The sequence below is a fragment of the Gopherus evgoodei genome, chromosome 15, assembly GCF_007399415.2.
Source record: "Gopherus evgoodei ecotype Sinaloan lineage chromosome 15, rGopEvg1_v1.p, whole genome shotgun sequence".
NCBI classification, from domain to species: domain Eukaryota; kingdom Metazoa; phylum Chordata; order Testudines; family Testudinidae; genus Gopherus; species Gopherus evgoodei.
The window spans coordinates 27864103-27890626 of record NC_044336.1 but is presented as its reverse complement, the minus strand read 5'-3'; the positions used below and the strand labels follow the sequence as shown (position 1 = coordinate 27890626).

At 46.4% G+C, this 26524-nt stretch overlaps 1 protein-coding gene across 5 annotated transcripts; it reads left to right on the top strand.

The window, feature by feature from the left end:
• Window positions 1-45: 45 nt before the first annotated feature.
• Window positions 46-26450, top strand: CCDC40 (coiled-coil domain containing 40). Of its 5 annotated transcripts, XM_030534023.1 has the most exons (22): window positions 49-1013; window positions 3488-3554; window positions 4632-4760; window positions 6846-7106; window positions 7179-7226; window positions 7672-7843; window positions 8417-8604; window positions 9161-9244; window positions 9331-9550; window positions 10551-10708; window positions 12406-12528; window positions 14839-14960; window positions 17324-17567; window positions 17707-17889; window positions 19465-19710; window positions 20472-20685; window positions 22233-22402; window positions 22759-22850; window positions 23641-23761; window positions 24457-24645; window positions 25439-25597; window positions 26125-26450. In XM_030534023.1, exons 1-22 carry the CDS (start codon window positions 958-960, stop codon window positions 26371-26373), a joined length of 3495 nt encoding a protein of 1164 aa, XP_030389883.1. In that variant the 5' UTR covers window positions 49-957; the 3' UTR covers window positions 26374-26450. The 5 variants fall into 5 exon arrangements, with proteins under 5 accessions (XP_030389885.1, XP_030389883.1, XP_030389882.1 ...); XM_030534022.1 differs by having other exon boundaries at window positions 6846-7226; window positions 8453-8604; XM_030534021.1 differs by having other exon boundaries at window positions 6846-7226.
• The last annotated feature ends 74 nt before the right edge of the window (window positions 26451-26524 follow it).

Genomic DNA, 26524 nt, shown 5'->3' with positions numbered 1-26524 from the left:
CCCCGCCCCCAGTCACGCAGCCCCGCCCCCTCCCGGACCGGCGCGAGGGAAGGGGGCGTGCTCCGCTCGGGGGTCACCGGGCTTCGTCCCGCAGGGCTCAGCGAGAGCCGGGGACCTGGAGCACACGCGCCACGCCTCCTACTTCCGGCGTCTGTTCCACTTCCGCGGCAAGAGGGACCCCGCTTTCCCCTGCCCATCAGCGGCTCAGGCAGGCAGAGGTGCCAGAGCACGTGCTAGTGTGTGTGTCGTGGAGGCTGAGAGCCACTGACCCAAACTGCAAACCCTGAGTACAGCGCAGAGCACTGCAAGCGGGGGGGGGGGCTGCAGGGGCGCCCCTAGTTCCTGCAGCTATGAATGAGCGGGCCTCTTTCGGCACAGGTCACTCTGTTTCACTGATGTCAAGCCCGATATTTCGGGTGCGGGGGGGATTCTGGTCCGCTCCCACCCAGCACAGACTCCGTTACCGTGCGCACTCTTCCCCCATCTCCTCCTGCAGGGACCCTGCGTCTCCTTGACCGGGGAGTCCCCGCTCTCGTCTACAGCGGGCGGAAGCTGGTGCCGTGAAGAGCCAAGTTACCGGCTGAGCTGACTCCCCTGAGCTCCATTGTACAGGAGCAGAGACCCAGGCCGCAAGGCACGTGGCCCGGCTGCCCCTGGTGTACGCCGGGGTGGCTGGGTCACATGTTGACGGTGTGGCAGCGGCAGCGGGAGCGGGCTGGCTCTGCTGGGCGCACTTTGCGCCCATTGATGACTTTGCCCTAAAATTGTAACAAATTGAATTCCCCCATCATCGCCCGCGCACCGCGGGGCTCTGCCCTCCCCTCCCCAGCAGGAGCCACGGCGGGGGTGGGGGGGAGGAGGAGACCCGCCCCGCTGCTCTGCGGCAACTGACTCCCGCCTGGGAACAGATGGTTCAGTCCAGCTTCCCCCTCCCCCGTGGTACCTCCCGGATCCCGGATGTTGATGGTGTCGCCTGGCAACGAGAAGATGGAGCCGGTGGAGCCGGGCAGCGGGTGAGCGACAGGGACGAGCCCCAAATGGCCCCGCGCGGGAGGACCTGTGCCGGCCCCGCCCCCGATCCTCTCCCCAGCCCCTCATCCTCCCCCTCCTTCCTCCCTCCCCCTCCAGCCCCTCATCATCCTCCCATGTCCTTCCTCCCAACCCTCATCATCCTCCCCCTCCCCCCTCCTTCCTCCCTCCCCCTCCAGCCCCTCATCATCCTCTCCGTCCCCCCTCCAGCCCCTCATCCTCCTCCTCCCCCCTCCTTCCTCCAGCCCCTCATCATCTTCCCCCTCCCCCCTCCTTCCTCCCTCCCCCTCCAGCCCCTCATCATCCTCCCCCTCCTTCCTCCCTCCCCCTCCAGCCCCTCATCATCCTCCCCCTCCTTCCTCCTTCCTCCCAACCCTCATCATCCTCCCCCTCCCCCCTCCCTCCAGCCCCTCATCATCCTCCTTCCTCCCAACCCTCATCATCCTCCCCCTCCCCCTCCTTCCTCCAGCCCCTCATCATCCTTCCCCTCCTTCCTCCCTCCCCCTCCAGCCCCTCATCCTCCTCCTCCTCCCCCCTCCTTCCTCCCAACCCTCATCCTCCTCCTCCTTCCTCCCTCCCCCTCCAGCCCCTCATCATCATCCTCCTCCCCCCTCCTTCCTCCCTCCCCCTCCAGCCCCTCATCATCCTCCCCCCTTCCTCCCAACCCTCATCATCCTCCCCCCTCCTTCCTCCCAACCCTCATCCTCCTCCTCCTTCCTCCCTCCCCCTCCAGCCCCTCATCATCCGCCCCTCCTTCCTCCCAACCCTCATCATCCTCCCCCTCCTTCCTCCAGCCCCTCATCATCCTCCCCCTCCTTCCTCCCTCCCCCTCCAGCCCCTCATCATCCTCCCATGTCCTTCCTCCTTCCTCCCAACCCTCATCATCCTCCCCCCTCCTCCCTCCCTCCTCCCTCCAGCCCCTCATCATCCTCCCCCCTTCCTCCCAACCCTCATTATCCTCCCTCCTCCTTCCTCCCTCCCCCTCCAGCCCCTCATCATCCTCCCCCCTTTCCTCCAGTCAGGGCTGGCGCTTCCATTTAGGCGGCCTAGGCGGTCGCCTAGGGCACCAGGATTTGTGGGGGCGGCATTTTGCCAACCTCGGCGGCAATTCGGTGGCGGGGGGGTCCTTCCGCGCTTCGGGTCTTCGGCAGCAATTCTGCGGCGGGTCCTTCACTCGCTCCGGGACTCGCCACCGAAGTGCCCTGAAGACCAGGAGGGTGGAAGGACCCCCGCCTAGGGCGCCAAAAACCCTGGCACCACTCCTGCCTCCAGCTCCTCATCATCCTCCCCCCTCCTTCCTCCCTGTCCCCTCCAGCCCCTCATCATCTACCCCTTCCTTCCTCCCAACCCTCATCATCCTCCCCCCTCCTTCCTCCCAACCCTCATCATCCTCCCCCCTCCTTCCTCCCTGTCCCTTCCTCATCCTCCCCTCTTCCTCCCAACACTCATTATCCTCCCTCCTCCTCCCTCCCTTCTCCCTCCAGCCCCTCATCATCCTCCCCCTTCTTCCTCCCAACCCTCATCATTCGTCCCCCTCCTTTCTCCAGCCCCACATCATCCTCCCAACTCTCATCATCCTCCCCCCTTCCTCCCAACACTCATTATCCTCCCTCCTCCTCCCTCCCTGCTCCCTCCAGCCCCTCATCATCCTCCCCCTTCTTCCTCCCAACCCTCATCATTCGTCCCCCTCCTTTCTCCAGCCCCACATCATCCTCCCAACTCTCATCATCCTCCCCCCTTCCTCCCAACACTCATTATCCTCCCTCCTCCTCTCTCCCTGCTCCCTCCAGCCCCTCATCATCCTCCCCCGTCTTCCTCCCAACCCTCATCATCCTCCCCCTCCTTCCTCCCTGTCCCCTCCAGCCCCTCATCATCCTCCCCCCTTCCTCCCAACCCTCATCACCCTCCCCCTCCTCCCTCCCTGCTCCCTCCAGCCCCTCATCATCCTCCCCCTTCTTCCTCCCAACCCTCATTATCCTCCTCCCTCCTTCCTCCAGCCCCTCATCATCCTCCCCCCCGATGGGGAAAAGAGCCAGTGAGGGAAAGGGACAAGGAAGGAGGATCCTTCCCTTCCCTTTCCAGACCAGCCCCAGCCCCAGCCCCCAAATCCTAGCTCTCTTCCAGACTCTGTCTTCTCCAGCTGCACCAGCATTCCATCTGTATTCAGTCCATGTCCGTTTCTGGTTCTCAGGCACTTGCACAACCCTGCAGTTACTGTGTTGCAAACACAGCAAATCCAAGTAATAAACTGTCTTCATTCACACTGAAACAGACCATGCAAGTGTTCCTGATGGCGTTAGGTTCTGTATGTTTACAAACTCCTGCATTTGGTTCTGATCCCTGTTAATGCTCCAGGAGGTAGCAGTAATATAATATTTGACCTAAAGCCAAGCTTTTCATCTTTCTACATTGTTATTCTGCTTAAAATTGTTCAATAATTTTGTTCAATTTAATTAAGCCCTGAATCAGATGTTGGACAAATTTCAGAAGAGGAGGAGGAGGAGCTGCATCCAGAAGGCAATGCGGTAAAGTTGCAAATATGAAGGACTTTATGCACCTTTGGAATTAGAATCACATGGGAATTAGTGCATATTTTGGTGCCCAGATATTATGTGGGTGGGTTCACTAGAACTGCAACTAATATTGAAATATTGGATTTCCCAAGAAATGTTGAAACAAAACATTCAAAAAACAAAAACTTCAAGACACGGAGAGAAACATTTCCCCAAGAAATGTTAGAGATCAGAGTGCCTTTGTCCTGAAAAGGATTAACTAGAATATTCAGATCAGATTTTGGAAAAATTTCTAACTATAAGGATAGTTTAGTACCGGAATACGTTACTGAGGGAGAATCCCCATTGGAGGATTTTAAGAACAGGTTAGACAAACAACTGTCAGGGATAGTCTAGGTCCTGCCGCAGGGCAAGGGTTAAACTGATGACCTTTTAAAGTCCCTTCCAGCCTTACATTTCTGTGATTCTTTTGGGATTTTTTTTTGTACCTATCACTTTACTAATAGGATGTACAAAAGATGTGTGGGAACACATTTACTTTGGAGCCAGAAAAACATTAAAATAGTTAAAGACACTAAAAATATCCTCCAAATTTTCAAAAATTGTGAATACAGAAACTTCCTCCATCTGAGAAATTGTGATCATCTATTGGTATAATATGTTTAATAGTCAGAGTGGTCTTCTCCTAAAGAAAATTCTAACATTTATTGGGAAATATTGTGTCTGCAAACAAGTCAATTCATAATCTTAAGCAAGACAAAACACAGAATAGGACTTCACGGAGTTTGAGTTATGGACTTTGATGTTGAATTTTTATAATCATTTCAAGTTGCTTTTGGGTTAGGGTTTTTCTTTTTGTGCTACATTTTAAAACAACCAAGCCATTTTTAAAAATCTCTGTAGAGTCTGGGAGGAATTTAAGGGTTTACTACCACATCTCTAACATCTGCAGCACTAGCAGATGCTTCAATATTAAGAGCATTTCCTTACACTAGATGTAAAGTGCTGTGTAGTAGTATACAGTACATAATGGGGAACTTTGATTGGAGACAGTCAGTTGTTACAATGTTGTTTTCTGCTGTATGCTAGGTGGTGCACCCAGAGAGCAGCCATAACAGAAAGGAAGAGGCAGACGGTGTTTCAGCAAAGGAGCCAGGAATGGAACTCAGCCCAGCAGAGCACAATGCACCTGAGTCCCCAAAGCCTCCGACTGTAGAGGTGGATGTTTATGAATTCTTCCTAGGAAAGCGTGGTATCTACAGAACAATCAGTCCAATGCTTTGACATCACAGATCATTAACAAAGCAATTCCAGTGTAGCAAAAAATTGAGAAAATTATTGCCATCTTATTGGGGACATAAAAGGGGGGTCATGGGAAGCTTAATTTGGCTACATTCCAGTTTCCTGGAGAGTCTTGTAAAACTTAGCTCTTACTCATCTCTGACACAGCACTTTTCATCTGTAGATCTTGGAGCACTTTTAAAGGAAAGATAAACATCATTATCCCCAATTTATCAATGGGGAAACTGGTTCACGTGCTCTGATCCTGTCTGATCAGTGGATGTTGGAGAGAAGCTTGTGTCTATTGGGTGAAAGTTGAGTTTCCCACTGAATATAGGTTTTGCTTTTTCATTGTCAAAGTTCTCATTGTAAATAAAGATAAATCTCTGCATGGAGCTTTCTTATTTAGTAAGGGCCTCATCCTGTGAGGTGCTGAGCAGCCGCTAACCTTATTAAAGTGATGACCTCAAGCATCTTGGTGCTTGGGAATTTGCAGGACTTGGCCCTAAGAGTCGTATTCTGGTATTATGGAAATCTGAGTGCTCATTACTGTGATACAGTGATTAAAGAATTTACGTCCACAATCCATGTTCAAAATAGGAGACACTGATTATTTGAAGTACAACAGGCTCATTGCAAATATATAGTTTACAATGTTACAAATATACATAATAAATTGACTGCAGCAAAATAAATTTAAATATGATTTTATTGGGGGAGATAGAATGTACAGATTATTCATATTTATGTTCTGGACTAAACGATATTTCACCCTAGACATTTTACTGGGCTGTCTCAGTCCACATAAGAATCCTCCTATTTGTTTTCTCTTATTTTCAAAACCACTTCAAGGACCTGATTTTCAGAAGTACTGAGTATCTTTGAGGCCAGTGAAAGTCAATGTAAACTGCAGGCACTAAGCAGTTATGACAATCAGGCCCTAACTGTTTAAGTAGATTATCTATTTGTAAGAGTAATTAGGTTGCATCTATCCAAGGCTCTAAGTACCCTAATACATAATTAATAGTACAACAAAATCCCAGCAGTGCTAAAATAATCATTCAAACCGGAACTCAGCTAGCCAGCCACCTACAAAACAATCCTTCATAGTTCTGGGAAGAATGTCCTCTCCGAAACAACCTGTCAGACAGGTGTCTTTTTCGGTGGGCCCAGATGGTCACCATGTTTGGGCTATTTTGGACCAAGGGGAGAGCAAGTTCCATAGTCCTGAACACTCAAAAGAAAATGCCCTGCCAGCTGCCACCTCTTCATAACCAGAGGGACCCAGCTTGGGCACCTTGCTGATCACAGCTGCTGTGGAAGTTTGGCCCAGGGAAAGAGGCGATCCCTCAGACAGACTGGTCCCAAGCTATTTAGGGCTTTATAAGTCATAATCCACACCTGAAATTCCACTCGGAGATCAACAGGCAGCCAGTGCAAATCCTGGAGCTTCACTTGCTTCCAGTAAGATGCCCCACTTGGTAAGTGAGCCACTGTGTTCTGCACCAGCTCCAGTCTAGGATGGCTCTAAGGTGTATCCTCGGATATAGCACACTGTAATCGTCTCGTTTTGTGATAACAAAGGCCTGGGCAACAATCTGAGACATAATGGTAATATCTAATTACATTAATAGAATCCTAAGATATTAGAACCTAGTGACTTACAGCATTAGTTAAAAGGAACAGTCTGAAAAGAGACAGACAGAAAACGAAGCGATTTGTTCGGGTATATGTGACTTTGACAACTACCTTCTTCGGTAAAATCTAAAGAGAGATTCTTCACTTCTGCGTTACAACTATGGGAAATTAAAAATTTCTCATGGAAATTTTGACAGGGCCTTAGCCACTGTAGTCCTAGCAGGAGCTGCTGTTATACTAAATGTGGTCAGATTAGAGTCATTTCCTGTGCACTGACACTGCAAAGCAGCTGTAAAGCACTGTAGTAATAGTCCTTAGTAAAGAACATGGACCATTATAATATTGTTTTGTTGTGTTCTACTTTCTGGTTTTGATCTGTGCTAGGGAATGCAGCCAGAGAACAGTGATGACAAGGAAGAGGGAGAGGCTGTGCTTACAGAGGACCCAGGAGAGAGACTCATCCCTAAAGAGCAAGAGGTCTCAGGGGCCATGGAGCAGGAGATCTCAGGGGCCATGGAGCAGGAGGTCATGGGGGCCACGGAGCAGGAGGTCTCAGGAGCCATGGAGCAGGAGATTGCGGGGGCCATGGAGAAGGAGGTTGCAGGGGCCATGGAGCAGGAGGTCTCGGGAGCCACAGAGAAGGAGGTCTCAGAAACCACAGAGAAGGAGGTCTCGGGGGCCATGGAGCAGGAGGTCACAGGGGCCACGGAGAAGGAGGTTGCAGGGGCCATGGAGCAGGTGGTCTCTGAGGTAACCTTTGGAAAGGTGATTAGTTATGAATTTAAACCAGGGGAGCATCTCATTCACGAAACCTACATTGTGACATTACATTCCCAAATTGTCGAAGCAAATCTAATACTGTAAACACACACCATGCATGAGAGAGACTAATTGGAAAGGAGACAATTGGTAACCAGCTATGGTGGATAAAAAACTGTTTACAAAATTCAAGTTTATTATTGCATGCATTTCTAAAGTGCCCATCACCATGAGTGATACAGCCTTGCTGGTATATCAGTCGGAAAGCTTTAGAGCCTTTTAATTGCTTTCCAGCTTCCTCAGGAAGCAGCAAGACTGTTTTTATAGCTAACTATTTTTCTACATTGTTTCTCTCTTGTGATGACAAAGATAAGCAGAATTTTAGTAGCAAACTGTTAAAATGAAGCTCCTTTTACAGCCCTGATTTTATATGATGGCCTTTATGTTCCAGGAAAAATTCGAAGAGGTTTCCTCAGACCAAGTGGAAGTGGATAATCTTCCTCCCAAACTGCCTGACATGGAGCAGCCAGTGATAGACAGCTGGACCAAGTCCCGCACGTCCTCAGAAGCTAGCACCCAGAGGTCTGCATTATCAGTGCACATGGAGATTCATGCTGAGTCAGGTATCAGTCAGTGTCTTACTAATCATACTATCCTTGCAGCCAGCTTTCAAATACAATATCCAGTTTTTTCTCCTCTCCCAATAAATGTGAATCTATTTGGACATACACTATCGAATCTAAAGGCTTGTCTACACAGGGAACTCAGAAAAATTAATTTGAATTAACTAAAGGTGTGAATTTAAAGTGTATTAATTAAATAACATTAAGCCCTCATGTGGACACTCTTATTCAGAATTAAAGTGGCCTTAATTTGGTTTATTTTAATTCACACTTTAAATTCACACCTTTAATTCAGATTAATTTTTTTGCGTGTCTCCATTTAGACAAGCCTTAATTCTTATGTTTAGCCTCTGTATGATGCTACTACTAAGCCTGTTCTTAAATCTTTTCCATAATAACTTTCCTCCTCACTGTTAGAATTACTGTATATTTTCATTATGATTTATTTTCTGTGTGCTAGTGATAGTGTGAGGCAATCTAAAATTCCAAAGAAAGCTGGCTCTGTTAGGTACTTTTTCCCCCATCAGGACATCTGCTAATCTTAAAATGCCTTAAAATGCACTGAATTCTCAGGTGACATTGGAGTAGCCATCTCCTCTCCGTATTCAGACTCTGCGTTTCAGCAGTTTAACCGGCACCTCAGCAGGCTTGGCAGTGAGGAAGAGAATGAAAGTCGACATTATGCAGATGAGCAAGCTGAAATAGAGGGCAGTGAGGAAACAGAGGAGGAAATACAGCTCATTGTCTTGGACCCGGAACATGTAAGAAAAGTCCAAATTCAAGACTTGTCACTGGTATTGAGAGTTCCATGAAAACTGGGAGGCAAATTGGGCCATGGTTTAGCTGCATTCTAGGTTAAATATGTTATACATCCTTTTTACAAAAGTTCTGACTCCTGTATGGTATCTGCTCCCTCTGTAGTAAGTTAGAGTCGCAAGTTAGAGCAATGACAAAATCTGGTGAACTTCAGTTCTCATGAAAATGAAGGACCTATAGCTGGTGGGCAAGTGCTGTGCAAGCTTCCCTTCGCACAGCTTTGTCATTCATTTTACTTGTGAGCTCCAAAGACTCTGGGCCTCTCCTAAACAGAAACGACTAGTGATGCCAAACTAGGTGGTAGTTTTATGATATGAACAAATGTCCACTAGGCTCAAGGCTGAGTCTGCATAACCTATTTCACTTGCAGCCTGCTCAGGACAGGAACCCAAGTCTCCAGAGGTGAAAATGTCGTGTTATACATACCTGACACATGTTCCTTGATAACTTATTCATGCAGGTGTTATAAGGATGCTATCATCATCTTCCTTCCCTCTCTAGCCCCTGATGAGAAGATTCCAAGCTGCCCTAAAGAATTACCTTAGTAAACAGATGTTAAAAGTGACCATGGAGCTTCGGGAGCTGGTATAGTAGTCTTCCGTCGATTTCCCACCGCATTCCAGCCCTGTCCAAATTGGTGTGAATTGACCCATCTCCTCTTGTGTCTGCAGACGGTGGCCACAAAACAGGGTAAGGTGCAGAGGGAGGAGCTGGGAATGGTCCTTTATGGGGTCCAGCAGCAGCTGGCCCGGCTACAGATGGAACTGGAGAAGAACCAGGACCGATATTCTCAGATAGCCATGGTGCGTCGGCAGCTCGAGGAGGAGCTGCAGGACATCAGACATTTGTACAAGAAAACATGTCAGAGCACTGAGGATGAACGCAAGAAAGGTGACTGAGGTGCTCTTGCATAGTCTTTCCTTATTTTAGTCACGTAAGGACGAACGAGGTTGAGCGTAAATCAAACAATGGTTTGAAGAACATCAGCCCAAGCATTCAGGAATAGCTCGCTGACTGAAAAGATCAACCCAAGCATACCCTCCATCTTTGTCATAAGAAAAATGCTTTTCTGTCCCTTTAAGGGGTTCCTTTGAACAAAGGCCATTCCTAGCAAATAGGTTTTCATAGATTCTAAGGCCACATTGTGATCATGTAACCTGATCTCCTGTATAGCACAGGCCAGAGAACTTCCCCAAAAGAATTCCTAGAGCAGATCTCTTGGAACATAAGAACGGCCACACATCCATCTTGCCCAGTATCCTGTCTTTCGACAGTGGCCAATGCCAGGTGCCCCAGAGGGAGTGAACAGAAAAGGTAATCATCAGGTGATCCATACTTGATCAAGTGATCCATTCCATCATTCCTATTCCCAGAAAAACATCCATTCTTGATTTAAAAATTGCCAGTGAGGGAGAATTCATCAGGACATTTGGTAAGTTGTTCCAATGGCTTTCCAATATTCAACACAACTCATTTCCCACCATTTGGCTATTTGTACTGGTCTGAGGCCTCTGCCTGGGACTGTTGTGGCTTTGGTGGAGATTGCAGATCCTTAGTCGATTAGACAGCCTGGTGCATCAGATGACGGTCTTCTGCATGGCAGCCCCTTACAGTCAAGGAAATGAATTTAGCTGGGCTATTTCAGTATTGTGGAGATACAGGATATACTGGGAATTGAGGGCACTTACCAGGTCTCTTGGGCAATTTCTCCCCAGGAATTCTGCTCCAGGAACTGATGTCCATGCCCACCTTAGAGAGGGTCATATGACTTGGGTGGATTTTTTAGGGGTTTTGCTCTGTCCACATCCTAATTTCTTTCTCTTTTAGCTCTGGTATGGTACATGCTGCAGAAATCCTCTTCTGTAACTAACCTTTCCACCTATCTCCCCAGTTTCTGTAATGCAGACCGAGGTGGAAAACCTGGCCCTGCGTCTGTTCTATATGCAGAACATGGACCAGGATGTGCGTGACGACATCTCTGTGATGAAACGGGCAGTGAAGAAGGCTGAGGCAGACAGGAACCAGGCTGAAGTGGAGAAGAAAAAACAGGTAAAAGGCAAATATCGAGTCTGACAAAGAGGCTGTGAATTATGTCATTGGAGTTCAGAGTCCCTTGGGGAAATGTTGTCTTGTCATACAGAATGCTAAAAGAACATATTCTAGGAAGATTGGTACAAAATGTGGTCTGCCCTCTTCCATTCTTAGATGGTATTTGTTTGCAAATACCAGGTAGTTCCTTAGATGTGTGTTTTCTAAATCAAATCATTCATAAGAACATGAGAATGGCCACACTGGGTCAGACCAAAGGTCCATCTAGCCCAGTATCCTGTCTTCCTACAGTGACCAATGCCAGGTGCCCCAGAGGGAATAAAGTTAACAGGGAATCATCAAGTGATCCATTCCTGTTGCCCATTCCCAGCTTCTGACAAACAGAGGCTAGGGAAACCATCCCTACCCATCCTGGCTAATAGCCACTCATAGACCTATCCTCCAGGAACTTATCTAGTTCTTTTTTGACCCCTGTTATAGCCTTAGCCTTCACAGCATCCTCTGGCAAGGAGTTCCACAGGTTGACTGTGCACTGTGTGAAAAAATGCATCCTTTTGTTTGTTTTAAACCTGCTGCCTATTAATTTCATGTGGTGACCCCTAGTTATTGTGTTATAAGAAGGAGTAAATAACACTTCCTTATTTACTTTCTCCACACCAGTCATGATTGTATAGACCTCTATCATATTCCCTCACTTAATCGTCTCTTTTCCAAGCTGAAAAGTCCCAGTTTCATTAATCTTTCCTCATATGGCAGCTGTTCCATACCCCAATCATTTTTTTTGCCCTTTTCTGAACCTTTTTCAATTCCAATATATCTTTTTTGAGATGGGGCGACCACATCTGCACACAGTATTCAAGGTGTGGGCGTACCATGGATTTACATAGAGGCAGTATGATATTTTCTCTATTATTATCTATCCCTTTCCTAATGATTCCCAACATTCTGTTCGCCTATTTTTCCGTCTAAATTTAAAAAAAAAAAATCCCAGAAACCTTCCTGACAGCAAAAAAAAAATCACAAAACACAGCACAACTTCTTTGAGCAACTCTATAGTAACAACCTAGTATCCAGACATGCAAAGAAGGAAGGTGAGGTTTAGTGAGGAGAAACCTTATTTTCAAGCCCCAGGGGGATTATTCTGAAAGTGATTTTGCAACACAAAATATAGCTGACCCGTTCATTTTAACTCATGCTTCCTCTGCTGGTTAGATGGCTGCCTCTTGCAGCAGAATAAATATTGTAGGAGTATGTGAACAGTGGCAATGGAGTGTGGATTTTTGATAGCTATTTAGAGGGCATTTTCTTCTAAATTATTACCTTTTAAGATAGTCAGATGCCATGGTGACGGGCACAGTATAATAACCTAGATAGATAGAAGTTAGGTGACATTTTGGACCTGACGCTCTTCCTTGATATGAGACTGACTAATATAAATAGACTAAATGAAAATGAATCCTCTGCAGAGTGGTGCAATGTACTGAGCAATCTTAACCTCTCAGCAGAGAGGGAGATGACTGTCGTCCCATGGCACTGCACCCACTAGTGAGGATGGTGAAGATCTGATAGCCATCACATCTAACGCAACACCCTCACTTGACCCTGCTTCCCCCATGGGATTCTGGGTGAATTCATGTTGTCAGGGTTGGGATTGTTTGCAGTATTTATGCTGATCTGTTGTAGTCTGATTTCTGTAGGATCTGCTTGTAGACCGCTTAACAAGGAAGTTCAATGAACTGCAGGAACAGATCGGTCTGTATGAAGCTCAATTTATTGCCCAGGCTGAAGACACAAAAATAACACGAAAAGCAGTGAGTGAGGTAAGTGATGACAATATTTTTCATGTGTGGTTAATATTACATTTTGTGTTGGGGCAGCGTCCTCCAACCTGCACATAACACAGTACACACACCCTGGGTTTGAGTCCAAAATCTCACACCCCTGCCCTTTGTGTGAATAAAGGGTTTCCTGTGTTCTTAAGAACAACAACAAATAAAGCTTATCCTGAGTTGGCTGTTCATAGGGTTTCCCCCATGCAAGACCTCCTGTCTCACCCCCTTAGTTCCTTTACCTTGGAGAGAGACACACATCCCTTCTGTGCTCCTGGACTGGAGCTAATCAGACCCATCGGGTGTGACTGATAGGATGAGTCTTCAGCAGAGTAACTCCATGCCAGGTCCAATCTCTGACATCCATTTTCCTACATATTAATTACATGTCTTTCTCCAGTACATCAGAGTAGCACAATATCCAAGTATTACATAGTAATTATATTTAACTTTACACCTAGGTGTTACCGCAGTGTAAATAATAGCTGTATAGTGCTACCATCACAATACGCTGCACAGATGCACTGATCCAACTCTGCTAGCACAATACACCTTTTCTAGTCTGGATTTTCATGTTAAATCTGTAGCTTAATATATTACCATTTACAGTACATTGTAAATTGTATCCCATAAGACACACAGGATGTGAGACAAGGCTGAGTTAATGTTGCTGTTGGGGCCTTGACTTTTGCATTTCCTTTCATTTCTGCAAGTTTTGTCTGTGACCTTAATGTTGCAAAAAATGTTCATGTACATAATGATATAAATTGCACTTTTGGTTACAGTGAAGTCGTTAGAGTAACTGAAACAAGATTCAGAGTGGTAGCCATGTTAGTCTGTATCAGCAAAAAGAACAGGAGTACTTGTGGCACCTTAGAGACTAACAAATTTATTTGGGCATAAGCTTTTGTGGGCTAAAACCCACTTAATTGGATGCATGCAGTGGAAAATACATTCGGAAGATATATAAATACAGAGAACATGAAAAAATGGGGGTTGCCATACCAACTCTAACAAGACTAATCAATTAAGGTGGGCTGTTATCAGCAGGAGAAAAAAAACTGTTGTAGTGATAATCAGGATGGCCCGTTTCAAACAGCTGACAAGAAGGTGTGAGTAACAGTAGGCGAAAAATTAGCATGGAGAAATAGTTTTTAGTTTGTGTAATGGCTGGACACCATTAAATTAGGCTTGATTAAAGACCGGGAGTGGATGGGTCATTATACAAACTAAAAACTATTTCCCCATGCTAATTTTTCCCCTACTGCTACTCACACCTTCTCGTCAGCTGTTTGAAACGGGCCATCCTGATTATCACTACAAAAGTTTTTTTTCTCCTGCTGATAATAGCTCACCTTAATTGATTAGTCTCATTAGAGTTGGTATGGCAACCCCCATTTTTTCATGTTCTCTGTGTCTGTGTGTATATCTATATATCTATATCTATATCTATAGATATAGATATAGATATAGATATATATATATATCTTCCTACTGTATTTTCCACTGCATGCATCTAATGAAGTGGGTTTTAGCCCATGAAAGCTTATGCTGAAATAAATTTGTTTTTCTCTAAGGTGACACAAGTACTCCTCGTTCTTTTTGCTGAAAACAAGACATAAGCCGGGGTCCCCAATGCGGTGCCCGCGGGCGCCATAGCGCCTGTGGGGGCATCTAAATGTGCCCACATCCTGGCCGGCGGTCAAGAATCCACCGAAATGCCACCGAATTTCTGCAGTGTTTCGGTGGCAACGCCTCTCGATGATGCCATTTGCCGCCGACAATTGATGTCATTGAGAGGTGTCGCCGCCAAAACACTGCAGAAATTCGGTAGTGACGCCTCTCGATGACACCGCTTGCCGCTGACAAGTGACGTCATTGAGAGGCGTCGCTGCCAAAATGCCACAGAAATTTGGCAGCAACGCCTCTCGATGACGCCACTTGCTGCCGACAAGTGACATCATTGAAAGGCGTCGCCGCCGAAACGCTGCAGAAATTCAGCGGCATTTCGGCGGATGCTCCACCGCCGCCACAGTCCTTCGTCTGGCGCCCGCCAGACAAAAAGGTTGGGGACCAATGATGTAAGCCAATGTGTTTAATTCACTTGCTCTAAAAGGGTAAAAGTACAAAGAGCCAAAGAAAGGGCAGGGGATGTAGGAAAACAAAAGAAGACAAAGCATGAATATTTTGAGCTGTTTCTTCCCAGCTGTATTGTGAAATGAAGTGAGCAATGAGGATGGAATGCAGGTGTAAGACCCCAGCCCAGTGATGATTCAGTATCAGAGTGGTGTCTCTCTGCAGGCTTGTATGGAGATACAAACTATTAATATGGAGAAGAAGCAACTGATGCATCAGTGGGATAGCAGTTTGACTGGGATGAAGCGACGAGATGAAGCCTACTCTGCCATGCAGGAGGCACTAAGGTATAGCATCTGAAAGTGGGCCAACAAAAAGAATAGCTACACTTTGGATGGGAGTTGTTCTAAGAGAGAAAAGAGTGCTATCAAGGTTATTGTTAATATAGCATTGTATGTACAGTATGTACAGTATGTACAGTGAAGAATAAATCTGTTCTTCTGAAGAGCTTAGAAAGGCAAAGGGTCATTATGGTCAGGAGCATCATTTTTTGTTAGTGTTTTCTCCCTTCACAGTATGATCTTCCTTCAGAGGTATGAAATAGATAACTAGGCAGAGTTCTCTGGTTTGCATTTCACTCTATCCCTTGCAGGACTTCCCAGGACAAAAGAAGAGGCATCAGGAAAGATTTACCTAGATAATTTGCAGTCATGATTTGGTGACATTCGGCAAGAATCCATTCCTCAGGAAATCTCGACCTTTGGTGCTGAAGGGAATGTGCATTCTTTCTTTAGCCCTAAAACTTGCCCAATGGAGCATGAATCAGCAAAATATTTTTCTACTCTGATTTCCTGAGGAGAATAGGGAGAAGAACTGAAATAAATTCATTTTCTATAGACACATTTCCTTTTGACTTTTGGTTTCTCCATCCATCTGCCAAGAGCTCTGTGTTGTCACATTCACACTGCAGGAAGGGAGACACTGTCTGCTTTCCCTCAATCTCTACATCAGGGTTGGGAGACGTGTTTCCATTGTCAAACACCCACCTCTGCCAGCCACTTGTAAGGCTCCATCATGACTATGATGTTGGTTATTCCGCTAGTTTCAGTAGCTTGGTACCTGTGTAATGAAATGTGCCTGTGGGAAGACATTGTATGGCAGTGGACAGGTGATGGCTGGCTGAACTTGGGAAGCAGAGAGGGCTTCTGAAATGGAATACGTTATATCCCCAACTCAGGGTACTCAGATACCATCGTGAGGAGGCGGTGTTAAAACATGGAATGGAAGTGGAAATAAAATGGAATTTGTTGCTGAGTATTTGGATCCCATTAAGATTGAAAGGTCAGCCAGCTGTAACCCAGCTGTTCATCCAGCAGCTAAGTGCTCAGCAGCTAGGTGAAGGTAGAGAGGAACTTTGTGAAATATTATTTTATTTATCACAAGCCTGTGGGTGACTATTGGGATTGCAAGCAGTTTGTTTTAACTGCAGAGATGCATGACTTGCATCCATATGACTGTGGAGGGAGAAATTAGTGAGGAATTCAACAGAAGATCAGGACAGATGAGAGAAATACTGTCACTGAGTTAATTACTTCCAGGCACTCATCAGCTGGATAGAATCCGCCCAGAAACAGAATATATTTTTCACACAGTATGTGGTAAAGTATTTCATAAAATGTACTAAATGTATATTAAAATACTCCTGATGATATACAAAATATGTTTAAACTGTGACAAAATTGGTTAGTTTTCATGCAGTCAGCTAGGTACCGTCTGTTGTAAATGTGTATGATGTCTTTCTCACAATCACACACTGAGAATACAGCTTTGCTGAAGTAGTTCACTCTAAGCAGAGAAGAAGAATACTCGCTTCTCAGCTGCTGCAATCTGTGATTCCCACCTCCTCCAACTCCCCATAAGTGAGAGAGCTGCCTGCTTCTCTGCATATACTGGCATCTTCTTTGCTTTCTCTCTCCTAAGTGTAACTTTCCAGCATGGTGACCCATCCATTCCCAGTGTATCCAGGCTGTGGTCTCCTTCACCCTTCTCATAAGGACATCCTCTAGAATGTAGCCTATTGGCAAAGAAATGACATGATGCCACCAATAACAGTTGGGTCATCAAAGCATGGGCTTGGCGGAAAGAAGGGGTGAAATACTATGAAAAAGAGCATACCTGTTCCAATACAAACGGGTACCTGAGGACCTGAAAGGACCCCTTCCCCAACAGAATCTAGGTTATGCCTGTCCTTTTGGTCAGGCAGGACTGAAGGCAGTTCCTCACCTCAGTGTCCCTTCTGGGCCAATTGGAGCATGGTGCTAGAGAGCCATGCAGGGAGCCTCTATCCTCTCACTCCTAGAGCTGAGGCCCCAGTAGTTGTGTGTTCCCATCTGAACTGGCCCTGGGAGTTTTGGGCTGAGATCAAGCCCTGAGGACTCATCTCCTGAACTGCATTATAACAGGACTGGGAGATCTAGAGCACAAGCAGCTATTCAAAATTATCCAAAAAATTAGGTGCATTAGTTTTATTTCCAGTAGGGTGATTTTAATGAACACGGATAGTCCCAGTGCTGAATGAACTTGTCTGATTTCTTGCTCTTCACTTACCCATATCTGCAGCAGCCTGTTTGAAAGCAGGAGTTTGGAGTTGACTATCCAGTGCATAAATCAATCCCCATGATACTCTCCTGTCTTCTCCTTGCCCTTGCAGGCAGTCCAAGCACCAGCTCAAGTCCTTAGAGACAGAGATCCAAGTCTACAAGAAGTCAGTCATGAAGGAGGAAGAGAGAAATGAGCTGCTTGCCAGCATCTTGAACCGCTCGGAGAATGATGGCAACATGAGCAAGAAGCTGATTGCCCAGTGCACGGCTAAACAGGATGCCCTGAAAGTTGAATACAGCACCTACACCCGCACGCTGCATGAGACAGAGCAAGCCCTCAGCAGGGCCAACTCGGTGAGACCAGATACCCATGGACAAGAGGCTTTTTTAATCAGACATTGATATTTTGTCACCTGTAGATTTCAATCCACTTTCCCCAAATCCCAACAGCCCGTGCTTTTGAACAGCCCTGTTTCCGTGTCTTTCCTCTCAGGGCCGAGCTGCTCGGATGAATGAGCTGCAGGCCATCAGTAAAGAAATAGAGAAAGAGACTGAAGCCAGACAGGAGTTGGAGAATCAGATCGTGGCAAAGCTTCAGGATCAGCAGATGTCCAGCAAAGCAGCAAAATATTTTTCGCAACTGGCTGCTAAACTTCATAAGAGAAAGCTGGATCTGGTATGGCATCTGCTTCTGTGTGACTGATCGTAGCTGACATTCAGGAGAGAGAGACACATTCTGTGTTTATTCCCTCCAGGATACTACAAGCATGGCCCAAAGGCCATTGCCACCAGTAGATAGCCTTCCTTGCCAAAAAAAAAGGAACCCCCATCTAAAGCAAGCTCCATCACATTCCCTGTGTTCCTAGTGCTCCAGCTACTGCCAGGAGGACACGGCTTTGTCCCTGACTGTAGCATTCTAGCCATATTCTATCTTGGGTCATTCCCTTTGCCTTATTAAATTTCTCGTACAGTTTCAAATGGCTGGGATTCTTCTTTACTTACATTCCTAAGCTGTTGCATTATGTTGCCATGTGCTGTTAAATTGCTGTTTCACCCTACAAGTGGCTGTATTTCAGTGGCGAGTGAAGTAACTCCCTTGTAAACTGTAGGCTGAGTTTGTAAAATACTTTAGGACTCTTCAGGATGAGAGGTGCTATAGAAATATGAGATATCTCTGTTACTTTAATCAAGTTTTCAGGACTTGTGGAAAGGGCAGGGGACATTCCTATTAAGCATAAAAGTAGAAGGGCCTGCCAAGCAAAATGCAGCTTCTCTGAATTCCCTTCCAGGTGCAGATGTGTCTGAGAGCTCTTCCCTCCCCAGCTGCCTTTTGAGGATCATGTTGCAGGGTTTCTGAATATAATTTAGCCAAAGAAATATTACTGCCATCTTGTATAGCAGGTACTGGCTTCATGTTCGGCTTAGGGAGTGGCACAGAGTGATGCATCCTGGGCATGTTTAGACTCAGGGCTGCATGCTCTTATATGTGGACAGGAATACAGCAGACCTACTCTCTAAATGAAGTGAACCAGAGGCGACCAAAGCACAGAGCATGAAATTTTACGATCTGGCTGCCTTTATCAGCATACAGAGGTGCAGCTCACAGAGACTAAAGTTCCAGCAATAATTCTGCCATCCTGAGTTGAGTGACCTAGTGGTCACATCAAAAATGTAGCAGCAAGTGCTCAGACTTGTGTTTCTATGGGTCCTGTTTCTCTGTTCAGTATTAAGGCGACTTCACTCTACTCCATTTTCTATAAATCGGTTGCAATCCTTGGGCTCCTGGCAAGCTGTTAATGCAGCCTTTGATTGTGAAACATGCAGGCAACTCCGAGATGGATCTTCTATAGTTATTTGCATCTCTGTATCTGTCTGGCCAGATGTAACTGAGGCATATAGGTTGGGAAAATAACTTCAGGGGTGATGATGGTGATGATAAAACTTTGCCTTCTCTAGCATCTTCCCTCAAAAAGGACTTCAGGATTACTGCCTCCCATCATCCCTAGAAAGTAGGTAAATATCATTATTCCCATTGTACTGATGGAGCAAGAGAGGCGCAGAGAGGTTAAGTAACTAGTCCAAAGCCCCATAGCACATTTGACAGAGCGGGAAATAGACTTCAGGTCTCCTGACTCCCAGACCTATTTACATACTAGAGATGCTCCTCTCTTAGCCATGTTTCGTTGCCAGGATTGCAGACCTGTGGATTACTGCTGAATGACAATGCTTTTCTTGTTGATGATGTTATTAGGAGCTGCATTTTTCCAAAGTTGAGAATGACACAGCCCAGGTCATTCTGGACACAACTCACACCAACTGCAGGCTCGCTATGCTCCAAAAGACATTCTCTGAGCTGGACAAGGAAATGAAAAATATCAATGACCTGATCAACCGCAGTGAGAATGAGATCGCCAAGCGCAATCTCCTTATCGAGCGCAAGCAGGGGGTCGTCAACCTGTTCAACAAGAAAATGGAGATGATGATTTCCCAGTTGGGGGTACGTCCCTTAAGTTTAATCCCCCAAACCTGATTTCATTCTTTGATGAGATTACAAGTTTGGTTCATAAAGGTAACTGCATAGTAGAGGTAATAGACATGGGTGAGGTAATGAGAGGAGGTGTCTATCCTGTACAAGGCACTCAGAATGCCTGTCATGCTGATTTTTGTATTACTGTCTGTATCCCTAAAAAACTATCAAAGAAGCAGCCCTGGCCAATACCTCTCCTGGGAGGCCAGACTAAATGTAAATGGAGATAACTCCAGTTCTGGCTGGTGAATTCTGCCGATGATGTGAGCAAGTCCCAGTTTAGGCTCATGACTAGTTTTAATGCAAAAATTAAATCCCAGATTCACGATGTGTCATTTTAAGAAATAATCCAACAATTGATTAAGAGCAAATCTATGGGATGAGGATTTTTCTTGGTGCATTTAGGTACTTCCATTCAGCGTGTGCACATACAATCTAAACACAAGAAAGAGAGTGGAGGAGGGTGAAGAGGAAAGCCATACACAGTTCTCTCTGCCTATGCATGACAGAAACGAGTTCTGTACAACCAGAAGCAACACCCAAACCTGCTCACATGATCCCAGAACTCAAATAGCAGCACTGCTGATGCAGCCATGAGCTGGAAAAGCGTTTGGATACCAACATGCAAAATGAGCATTTCAGGCACCCCTGTGCTGAGCTCCAGAAGATCTAGGAATGCCACTGTACGTAGCCTCTCTGTCTGACTAATCCCAAACTTCTTCCCTTTATAGGGCCAAGAACTGGGACCCTTGGAAGTTGAGATCAACAGGCTGACCAAGCAAATAGATGAATACAACTCAGAGGTGATGACACTGCAGAAGTACTGGCTTAGGCTGCAGAAAGAGCTGGTCAAACTGACCCAGGAGCGGGAAGAGCAGCTGGCCTCCCTGGATATGTTGAAGAAACGGATCACCATCATGCAACAAAAGAAAGTGCGCAGTGAAAGTAAGTGTTTCCCTCAATCCTCCTGGCAATGTTAATCAACTAGCAGGCACGCACTGCCAGAGAACAAAGGGAGAGAAGGTTCAATAACTTGTAATATTAGAACCCCTCAACAGAGAACATTTCCAGTATCTGCAAGCATAGTGCCACATATGAGCAATACAGTGTATCCCTGGGTGCACTCTGGGGCTACAAACCAGGCACCTTCTGCCACTCATGCAGTCTGGTATCCCTGCTAAGGGCCAGATCTTGCAGCTCTTGCTTATGTAAGAGGAAGGGTTGCAGGATCACACCCCAAGTGACCATCTTGATATGTTACTGTTCTTAGGAAATAGTCATAAAGGTAAAGGCCAGAAGGGACTACCAGATCATCTAGTCTGACTTCTGATGTATCACAGGCCACCAGCACCACCCAGCACCTGCACACTAGACCCAGCAACCGAATTAGAACAAAGTATTGTGGCTTCCAGGAGACTAAACTATTATGTGCCACAGGCAGAGAACAGGAGGGACCGAGGTGCACCAGTGCCCTAGGCCCCAACAACATCAAAGAAGTGAGATATGTGACAGGTTACCCCCACTCTGGGGTGCCACCTGATGTACTGGGGTGCCACTGAGCCTGCCTGGTCCATCATTTCCCACAGCTGAGTCCTGGCCCCTCAGGTGTTTCCAGGTGTGTTGTTGCAGGGAGAGTGAGGTCCCCCCATTATGTCATTTTTCCTCCTTTTATATCATCACCCCACTTGGTGGAAAGCTCCTTTGCTGTGACCTGGGTCAGACAGTTCCCCTTGTGCAGTGCTATCTCGGAGAGGTTTCTATTGCACACAGTTCCTGGGGTAATCCCTGCGCTTGTATGCATTTCCTCAGTGAGCCAGTAACATTGGCCTTTTCACTGTTGTACCTGAAAGGCTGCTTGGGGGTGTTTTCAGCCTCAGGACGTGTTTCAGTAACACATACATAGCCAAATTTCCTAACTTCACACACAAGAATAGCACATACAATCCAGTGAGATGTTACTATCTAGAAGATGAAGACTTTTAGAGTGATACCTCACAAGACATAATTTGTACGAAACATATCCTAATTACATGATAGTGGTGAATATTGGGGAGTCGGGGTGTCACAATATATAGCTAGATAATCCTGGCAAGTGACCCACATCTAAACACTGCAGAGGAAGGCAAAAAACCTGCAAGATCACTGCCAATCTGACCTGGGGAAATTACTTCCTGACTCCACATATGGTGATCAGTTAGACCTTCAGCATGTTTGTTACCTTTTGTCTAACAGATGGCTGGTACTTGCTCAACCCTGAGATTATAGCAATTCTAGCATCCCAGTCCTTTCATCATAACCATTTTCAAAACAAGGATTTGATTTGGGCTTTATGGAAAGGCTTGTGGCTTTGTCAGTGTCCATGGAGACTTTCAGAGTGGGTAGCAACAAGTGCAGCTTTGTCTACACTGTCAGAACTCCCCCACCCCCCAGTGCCCTGGTGAGTACTCTCTGCTTTCACTTTTAAAAATCTTTTCCATCTCTTTCCTGGAAAGATGAAATCCAGCAGGAGAAGAACGAGCAAAAAGACATTGAACGCCACATGAGGAACATGGCAAATGACTTGATGAAACTCAACATGTTAATCAACAAGAACAGCCACAACTCGGAGGAGTTGCAGCATGGCAACACCATCATGGAGAATGAGTTTGTCCGCTCACTCAAGGTAGGGAAGGCGTTGCTCCTCGTCTCCAAGACACAGCCTGACACACAGCAATCTTGCTGAGCTCCCACTGGCACTGCGTTGCAGGAGACGGTCAGAGATTGCTAACTGCTGCCCCTATGGCACAAAACACTGTAACCAGATGGCAATGTACAGCTATGCACAGAAAGGCTGTCCCAATTATGTTTCTGTGCAGAGACAATGATTCCCTTTACATAGCCAAGGAGGGTTAGAAATTCTACCCGTGTTGTGGGGACGGTTGTCAGCCAAAAGGGGCAGGAAGATCAGAGGCAAGCAGTGAGCCTGCCAGCGCCTCTCAGTTTGACACAGTGATGTTGATTTCTGCTTCCTGACTCTAGGCAGCAGAGAGAGAGTCAATTGAGATGCAGGAGAAGCTGGACCGACTGCATGAGGAGAAAGAGAGACTCCTAAACAGCCTGGTGGAAGCAGAGTGAGACCCAGACCCCTTGTTTTCTGCCAGTGTTTGAACTCTCTTGTCATGCAACTGCATTATCCTTCCTGCCCTAATGCTGTAGGGGAAAATGCATTCCGTCCTATCCTGTCAGATTGACATGCTCCTTTCCTGGCTCCCCTTTACCTTGGATGGGAAGGTGGGACGAGTTCTGTAACTTTTTGTAACTCAGAAGGTTAAGGGTCAATCATTTATTTTCTGCAGGCCAGGTACAGTCACGGTAACTGCTCCATCCTGCTGCACCAGCAGCCTGTTTCCGTAGATGAATGAGAAGCAATGTGGTCTCCACTCTCACTTAGTGTTTGGCCTCTAGTCAGCAGAAGGCTGCCAGTGTTGAGTGTGTGGGGGAGAGGGGAAAACCCAGTATGCAGTGGTGTGATGTAAGCCCAGTGGCTGTCCAGAGGAAGGTAGCTACATAATCCAAAATTCTCAAACTTGGGACTTCACAGTAGGCCCCTAAATAAAGGGCCTGATTTTTCAGAGCTGCTGAGTTAACAAATGTTGGCATTAATCCTCTATGCTGCAATCCCAGCCCCGACTTCTACCATTATCATGGCACTTCTGACCTGTGGAATCCTGACAGACTGTCACATTGAGAGCACCAATGGGTCATGTTCCATACAGTGAACTCTTAGTTTCCTGCTGGACTGTTGAGCTTTGGACTCAGAATGGGGGTCCATAGTGTGACATCATATATACAAGGGAATCAAGTGGCAGGTGACCCCTTCTTTTTCATACAAAGGCATCCCCTCCCATTCTGTCCTTGAAGGCATCAGATCATGCTATGGGAGAAAAAGATCCAGCTGGCCAAGGAGATGCGTGCTGCAGTGGACTCAGAGACAGGGCAAGGCGAGATCCGAGCCATGAGAACAGAGATCCATAGGATGCAGGTGAGCCAAGGTGGGAGGGGAAGAGGAGATTCACAAGGAGATTACCCAGCCTTGCAGGAGATGCTGAAACATCAAACAGTAGATAGGAGATAAGGTGGGGAAGGATTGTCTCTAAGATTCCTGGCAGTGTCAGGGATAGGTGTCTTCCTGTGACCTGTCCAGCAATTGAACTAGCTCAGCATGCTGTTACACCTCTTTACAGGTTCCTTGTGTTAGCCTAGCAATGGGGAGCTCAGCAAAAGATAGACCTGACTGGGAAGGAAACTTGCAGGATAGTGTTTATCTTACTACATGGTGGCCCAGTACGTAACCAAAGCAGCACTTATGGAATACTACATCCACCAATGCACTGATTCAGAGAAGTGTTTCTCTCTCTGTGAAGGCAAGCTCCTCTCCCACCCACAGGATACTTCTACCCTCCTTCCCTTATTATTGCGTTTAGATTGATTGCATTGAATCTTTAGAAGATTGTGTTGGGCAAGCGGACAGGGAGTCAGTTATTAGTCTGATGCCCCCCAGATCCATGCTGTGCAAACCTGGCTCATGATTTTGTTGAAAGATTTGGGCTGTCAAGGCCAGTGTGTCAAATGTGTCCTGTCTGGGCAGCTGGAATTTGTCACACTGAAAGTCTTCTATCAGATATAATTAGTGCCCGCTGGGGATCTTCAGAGTTTCTCTCTCCTCACACATGGCAGGTCCGCTACAGCCAGCTGACAAAGCAGCAGGAGAAGATGATTCGAGATATGGAGGCTGCTGTCTCCCGCAGAGAGACCATCATGATTCGGGGGGAGGGTCAGAGCAAGATGGATAAGAAACATTTCACCAAGAGCGACTTCCACCACAAGACACAGGAGCTGCGGAAGAAGATCAAGGAAACCCAAAAGGTGAGCAGGTAGAGAGGGGCCATAAGAACTGATTTGTTCTGCACTCGCTTTGTAATTAGAAACATGTCAGATACTGCTTGACATCAGCTTTGCTTTATGACCTACTACCAGACTATGCAAAGAGGATGTCATGCAAGGTTCACTGAGCCAACCTTTCTCCCAGATGAGAAGGAGAGGGCTGTGGACATGTGTCAGTGGGGAAGAGGACACTGGGGATAGGCCATGGTGAAACTCATGTTGGTCTCCAGGATTCTATGGTTTTCCTCATGTAGCTCTCATGATCATCTGCTTTTTGCTATTGCCTGAAGGGGGATCACGTGCCAGACCCACTAACTTTCTGTCTTAGAAGAACTTGAGGGGACTTTTATTCAAACCCCTCAACACTGCTCCTCATTCCCCAGTTATCCTATTTTCTTTAATCGCTTGGGATTGGGATACAAAGTGCTTGGAAGGAAAGTGCTTGGTGCATATTCTGTGCCATCTGCCTCTCTTCATGGTAGTGTAAAGAAAAGTGCAGTACTGTGCCCCAGGCATGGAGACACACTCACTGCATAGCAATGCAATGAAACACCAATGGACTGTCACCTTTCCTGGCCCAACATTAGAACGCCCAGTGTGCCTAATGGGCATCTAATAGCATGAGTGCCTGAGCCTTCAGGCCACAAAGTATACTTACTAAAGGAAGTACAGCCTTGAAATGTCCAAGAAAGGGGGAACCTCTCAGGTGATAATTTGGCAATGGAGTTAGCATGCAGAGGCAGAATCTCAAGGTTCCTTCCCTTCCTTTCATTAGAACGCTCAAGACTGCAACAGAACCATCACAGAGCTGGAGAACACCCAGAAATCTCTCAGCATCAGCCTTCTGGAAAAGCAGCAGCAGCTCTCCAGTTTGCAGGCTGAGGCAGATGTCCTTGATGCAGACATAGAGCAGCTTCAGGACAAGAAACGTTGGGTAGGGTGTCTTTAATACATAGGCACTGCATGTATTATTGTCCTGTGCTGCCAGCCCACACAGCCTTCCTACCTCATCCCAAATCACATGTACCCAGCTCAGGCTGGGTATTTGAGCACCATCATGTTCAAGTTCCACTCTAGAACTGGAAGTCTCAACAATAAGAACAAAGTTCATCTGTGTGGGAGACAGAACTTTCTCTGGGAGTTGTGTGACTCGACTGACCTCCCTTGTCTTTTAAAATTCATAGAATTGCTCTGTCTTTGCAAGATTTCCCTTCTATGCATGTGCCTGATTTGGAGGTTCCCTAAACTATGTTGTGATCATTTATATATATAACACTCAACATTGGGGATGCCCATTTGAGTAGTTACAACAGGACTTCACTGAGCTGTCCCTCTTAATAATCTCGTTTCAAGATGTGATAGTCACTTTTCCTCCCCCATTTAATTAAGTCCTCCTTACTCTCCTAGCTCCCTTTCATTGTCAGATGTCTTTAATGCAGTTTTCATTGTTGCTCTTCTAAGAACCTTTCAGAAATCGTGGCCTATCAGAATCGTCAGAAGCATCTGCAGGCAGTGAAGGACGGGAAGTATACCCCACTCTGCCGCACTCAGCAAGCCCTGCAGAAGGAGCAGCAGAAACAGCAGGACCGGCTGCACACCATTAATGTCATCATCCATCAGATTCAGCAGGAGTATCCTCAGTACCAGAGGGTGCTGTGCTGGCTCAGCCAAGCCCTGGACTCCAGGCTTGGGTCACAGGAAGCAGAATAGACAGAAGCACAGAGCCAGATCTGAATAAAGTATCTTATGACAAATATTTTCACAAATAAATACAGTATAAGCTTTTACTGCTCTTGTCACTCTCCTGGATGTTGGAGGCTGAATAACAGAAAAATGAGTAGCAGTTGGAATCTGCTTCTGA